This window comes from Mus caroli, chromosome 4, assembly GCF_900094665.2.
Source record: "Mus caroli chromosome 4, CAROLI_EIJ_v1.1, whole genome shotgun sequence".
Classification (NCBI taxonomy): domain Eukaryota; kingdom Metazoa; phylum Chordata; class Mammalia; order Rodentia; family Muridae; genus Mus; species Mus caroli.
In genome coordinates, this window is record NC_034573.1 from 122,916,062 (window position 1) to 122,922,088 (window position 6,027).

Below are 6,027 nucleotides of genomic sequence, written 5' to 3' on the forward strand. Positions count from 1 at the left end.
TTAGACTTAAAACTTTATTTCCTGCCAGGGAGCCCCTTATAAAGGAGCCTGCGGACCAGGGGGAGGCTGCACAGGGCCCATTGTAGCAACTGGAAGCAGACCCAGCCGATCAGGGGTACCAGCTGCTCTGACAAGTTGCTCACATTTTGGACCTAAAGGGTTCTATCCCCAGCACGAGGCCTCCTGGGCTGGAAACAAGTGGGATTCACGTTACCTAATTTACAGAGGACCCACTCTGCACGTAAGTGCATTCAGCCCTTGCTAGCCAGGGCCCACATTAGCGGTGATGAGGCACACACTGTGCTGGTGTGGCAGAAAGAACATAGCCAGCCCTCCCAGTCCATTCGAGGCCAGCAGAGAAGGTTCCAAGTCTCTTGGCGTGCAGCACTTCTCATAACACATGCCCTACTTTGAAACACAACCACCAGCCAGCAAACAGCTTCAAATCCAGCTCTGAACACTGCTTTGCCTCGTGGGTTCTTGTCCTCACTGTGCCCTGGGCATGGGAAGAGTAGTCCAGTGATGGTGGCAGGAGATGGTCTAAGGGAAGGAAGGCCTTCCCAGGATGGCACTGGGAATGCCATAAGGGTGAGGTCTCAGGCCCAGGGAGAAAGGACAAGGAGGCTCTAAGTGACCTCATCAGGTGTTCAGCATCAGCACTTCTGTCCCAAGTCCTGACCCTACTTCCAACCCAGGAGGCAACGCTGCCTGAGGGGTGGGGAATAAAAGAATTGGGACCAAAAGGGGTCAGGAGCTTCCTCGGGGGGTCTGGTAGGCTTAGACCATCTGAAAGTTATCACCGCAGATTGAAGACGAGACTGACGGTCAGGATAATGCCGAGGAGAAGGACAAAGGGCAGCCAGGTCTTCACAAAGGCTCCAACACTGACAGGGGAGAAGAACACAGGGTCAGGTGAGTAGGGGTATGGCCCAGAACTCCTCCTTCCCCAACGCTGACAGCATTTAGGTTCTTAGGGCCTCCTGGAACTTATCCTTCGACTTGGCCAGTCAAGGGACGGGGCCTGGCCTGATGAATACTATGGAAGCCATTAAAGAAGCCAACAGGCTGGGCCTCACTGATCTACAAGCACTCCTGACCACAAAGTTCCAGCTGAGCGTGGGATCCACTGGGGTGGTAATGAAGGTCAGTTCACAGACATGGCTACTCATAGGATAGGAGCTGATCAGGGCCTGACCTCAACCCCAGCTCTGCCTCAGGCCTGTGTTCTGTCCTTTTCTGGGGGTCTCTAAAGCTTTAGGGGCACAGAAGTCCCGAGTTTCCCTTCCAGAAGGTCTTGATAAGTATAATTAAGAACAAAGCTGGGGAAGGGCTGGCGAGATGGCTCAGCAGTTGGGGCAATGACTACTCTTCCAGAGGACAGGGGTTCAAATCCATCCACATGGGAAGCCTACAACTCTAATTTCAAGATCTGACATTCTACATAGGCACATATAAAATAAAGGTAAATATTTAAGAAAACAAAACCCCCCCCAAAAACAAAGTTAGAGTGGGGGACCAGCTCAAGTGTAATAAGATGTTTTCTGTTTTGTTTTGGAGACAGGCTGGCCTTCAACTCAGAAATCCTCCAAGTGCTGAGATTAAAAGTGTGCCCCACCGCATCCAGCATGTGAGATGGTTTCTAAGTCTGGGGTCTGCTGTGGGATACTGGGAATTCACCCAACCTGAGTTCTTACTGTGGGCTGGTCCTGAGGCTGTGGCTTCAAAAGTCTCCCTGGACTGTGAGCCCAACTGACAAAGCAGGCAGGGGCAGGAACCTATGGAGGTGGGTAACACTATCCAAGAGGATCCACGCTCCTCTAGATCCACGCTCGCCCTTCCCTAGAAGCTAGAACCACTGCAGTTCTTTCCCAGGGTCAGCTGCAGCCCAGAGCAGCGAACCAGAACCCAGCAGTGAGCAGTGACAAGCCAGCAGGGAACCCACGTGAGGGAGGCAGGACTCTGCTCTCCACCAGGAACTCAGTTGCTCTATGACCTCAGTTTCCAACTGTCCCTAGTGACCAAGGGACTCCAGTGACAGACAGCCTTTCCAAGATCCTTGGGAGAGTGGCCAGAGCAGGCCTGCAGGCTGAAGACCACTCACCTGACATACTTCCCATAAATGAGGCAGAAGCAGCAGAGCGTCACCATGTTCCAGTTGGTGCTGTTGTTGTAATGCATCAGGTTCAGGGCTAAAGCCACGTGGGAGTGGCAGTTGTCACAGCAGAGATTGTGCTGGAGACACAAGAGCAGCTGGGTCAGGGTGGGGTAGGGTGGGGTGGGGTGGGGTGGGGCATACGGACCCCCTGAGCCCAGCCCCACCTACCATGCGGTGCTTATACTCTTCAGAGGCATCGTGCACAGCCGTGTCCCAGGCGTTGGGCCCACTCGCATACACCTGTCCCGGGTCCAATTTCCAGAACCTGAAGGGAAGGGGGATGTTCTGGGCTCAGCCCCTTTGCAGCTTTCAACTTTATAAATGCTCTCTGTGCGGGGTGCCCAAGGCTGTGGGCGACAGGGGAAACCAGGTCCAGGTCTAGCTGTGTGGCTACTTCTTCCCAATTGAAACATTCTCTTCTGGAGGGAAGAGCGGAGCTCCTGAAACTCAGGAAGTAAAAAGTCATAGGGCTCAGGAAACTCCCGAAGCAAGTCTCAAGGCCCTTGCCAGGGTTCTCTAAGTTGTAACTGTAAATTCAGGGAGGGTCTCAAAGCTTGATTTGGGTACAACCCGTGTCCGACCTGAGGTGAACCGTCTATTCACATCTTCCCAGGAAGAGATACATCAGCAGACAACAACCAGGCAAGACCAGAGTGTGGTGGTCTGCATGTCTGTCCCCCTATTCTGTTGACATCTTAACACCTGAGGAACTCCCTTTGTGGGTGGGGAGGCCTAAGAGACCCTCATTCCTTTCTTCACGTGTCGGTCCCACAAGCCATGTCATGTACCAGCACCTCATCTTGGCCCTCCTAATCTCCAAAGATGTGACACTTTTGTTGTTGATGAGCCACCCACTCAATGGCATTTGTCATGGCAACTTGAGTGGATGAGAACAGGACACACCTGAGCCTGGGCTGATGGAAGAGGGTTAGGTCGCACTGGCAGCTGTGGGAACAGCTGGAACAAGGTGGGGAGCATAAACTGTACCGTGTGTCCCAGAAGTAAGTGGCTGAGCAATCCTGGAGGGTTCAGGAGAAAACAAGGTGACAGGGACAAGACTGGCAGGAGATGCAGACCTGAATGTCACCCTTACATGGTTGGAGGTTGCTTTCCTGCCTTCCAAACAGAAAGATGCAACGGCGCACCAAGCAGCCTCCTATTCCTAAATGGTCCACTTCTATCCCTCCTATGGAGTCTGGTCTCCATAACCTGATCCAGGACAGCCAGGGCCATACTGAGAGGCCCTGTCTCGATATGTATAGGAGATGATATCTCTGGGGTGTCTGTCCCAAGGGGAGGGGAGGAAGCACTCCCGGCTACAGGGAGACAGACTGGGCTATAAGACCAGCTCTGGTGCTTCCTAACTGTGTCACCTTGCCCAAGATCCAATAGGCTTCAAGATGAGACCTAGACAGGGACTGACTCTAGGTGTTTGGTACAGGGCACTCAGGGTGCTGGCTCCTGCTGTGCTTCACAGGGCCTGGCCTGTAGCTCTGAGCAGGAGGAGCTTGGCCCTGACTAGGCACAAAGGCATTCACTTACTTGGCAGGCTTTCCGAAGGCCATGTTGTCTTCCTGTTGAGATACAAGAGCAGAAGTCAGTAGAGAAACTACATCCAGTCTGCTAACAACCCCGGATCAGTGGCTGAAGAGCAGTGACTTAGAAGGGGATGGCAGAGCCGCAACACAGTGCTTCTCTGGCCCTCTCCTGGCCCTCAGGGCAGACTCTGGGCTTTCACCATGGCCAGGTCTCCTTCATGTGCAAGATCAACACTCTGATCTCTCAGCACCGCAGTGAGAGGCTGCTGGACCACAGAACTTTCTCATGAGGAGGAGACTGTGGGGAGTCCTAGACTCTTTAGGCAACACACAACCCAGAAATATTATCTCTCTATGTATTGAGACAGAGTCTCTCAGTATAGCCCTGGCTGTCCTGGAACTGTCTATGGAGATCAGGCTGGCCCTGAACTCATTGTCTCTGCCTCCTGAGTGCTGGGACTAAAGGTGTGAGCTATTCTGCCCAGCTTTCTTTTGTTTTGTTGAAGCAGGGTCTAGCTCTGTACACAACATTGACCTGGAACTCACTACACAGCTCAGGCTAGCCATGAACTCTTGGCACTCCTCCTGCCTCAGATTCCCAATCCTGGGATTAGAGGCATGGCCTGTTATGTTTAGCTAGTCAATGTATTAAGTGCATAGCAATAGGTCTTGTCCTGTTAGGATGGTACTAACAATTACTAACATAAAGAGGCCATGTTGTCACCTCTTCAGCTCCAGCCACCTGAAAACAGGCAAATGCAAGAGCTCATCCTGAAAGAGTCCCCTGGACTAGTGTCCGTCCATCCCCATGAAGCAGATTTGAGAACACAGTGCTCCATTCTAAAATCCCCACCATGGGAACTATGTCAGCCTCCCCTGTCCCCCAACAATGGCTCCCACCTTCTGAAGGTCCAGAGATGTGGTTCCGGGATGGTCTGACTCCACTCTTGATCTAACCCCTACCCATGTCTTGGTACCCAGGGATGGGCACAGAGGGCTGAACCAGTTACTTAAGATTCCTCTGGCCACACTGCCCTCCTGGCCTGTCCTGGAGGCAAGAGAAGGAAACGGGTCAAACACTGGAGAGGGGCAGAAGGCTAGGGCCCGGGTGAGAGTTATGTGTGATATCCTGGGCCCAGGCCAGCCTTCTATGTGAGCCTGGAGTCTCTCCAGGACAGAACAAACTGGGGACTCACCGAAACAAAGTAGGGGCCAGCGAAGTCCCGAATGACCCCTGTAGATGTGCAGATGCCCATGTGGCCAATGATAGGGAAAAACCACCTGCAGAAGACAGCAGCAAAGGACAGAGCTCAGGTCTGCCATCCAGAAATGCATGTCAAACAGTGAGTCATAGCAGGGAGGTCCCCGGGGCCACCACTGAAAGGACACCAACACCACGTGCAGCACCGTGCAGCACCGGGTGCAGAGCAGCCGGATCTCACTGGGAAGAGAAACCAGCTCTCTCACGGAAGAATGTCAGGCTGTGTAAGCTATGCCTCCGCAGCTCTATTCTGAGGATGTACAAACACACACATTGTCCCCTCAGTGCCTGCTTAGCATATACAAGGACCTGGGTTTGAACCCCAGCACCGCAAAAGGCAAAAATCCTGACTGAACTGTGCTCTTAAAAGGTGTGCTTTGAATCCCAGCACTTGGGAGGCAGAGGCAGGCTAATTTCTGAGTTCGAGGCCAGCCTGGTCTACAGAGTGCGTTCCAGGACAGCCAGGGCTACACAGAGAAACTCAGTCTCGAAAAACCAAAAAAAAAAAAAAAAAAGCGTACTTTGATTGGGGCTGGAGAGATGGGTCAGTGGTTAAGAGCACTGACTGCTCTTCTAGGGGACCTGGATTTGGATTCAATCCCCAACCCCCCACATGGCAGCTCACAACCATCTGGCCTCTATAGGCACCAGGCAGATGTATTGCACAGACATATATGCAAGCAAAACACCCATACACATAAAATGAAAAAAAAAAAAGTATACTTTTTTGTTATACGTAAATTATCTCAAAGTGTATTTTAAAAAAAGACAACAAAACCCAACTGAGCTGGACACAGCTGGTATATGTCTGTGATCCCAGCACTTGCCTTGTCTACATAGTGAGATCTTGTCTCAAAAACAAAAACAAAAACAAAACAAAAACACAAAAAAACCCAAAATGGGGGGGCTGGCAAGATGGCTCAGTGGTTAAGAGCAGTGACTGCTCTTCCGAAGATCCCGAGTTCAAATCCCAGCAACCACATGGTGGCTCACAACCATCCGTTATGAAATCTGATGCCCTCTTCTGGAGTGTCTGAAGACAGCTACAGTGTACTTACATATAATAAATAAAT

The 6,027-nt window shown here is 51.8% G+C and overlaps 1 protein-coding gene across 1 annotated transcript in view; it reads right to left on the reverse strand.

Annotated features, from left to right (window-relative positions):
* Positions 1–6,027, reverse strand: part of Tmem222 (transmembrane protein 222) — an 11,635-nt gene continuing 5,608 nt past the window's right edge. Inside the window, exons 2-6 of the mRNA XM_021160056.2 lie at positions 4,890–4,974; positions 3,698–3,729; positions 2,324–2,420; positions 2,102–2,232; positions 1–884 (exon numbers count right to left, since the gene is read on the reverse strand). Of these exons, the coding sequence (XP_021015715.1) occupies positions 797–884; positions 2,102–2,232; positions 2,324–2,420; positions 3,698–3,729; positions 4,890–4,974 (433 nt within the window). The 3' untranslated portion in view covers positions 1–796. The remainder of the gene's footprint in view (positions 885–2,101; positions 2,233–2,323; positions 2,421–3,697; positions 3,730–4,889; positions 4,975–6,027) is intronic.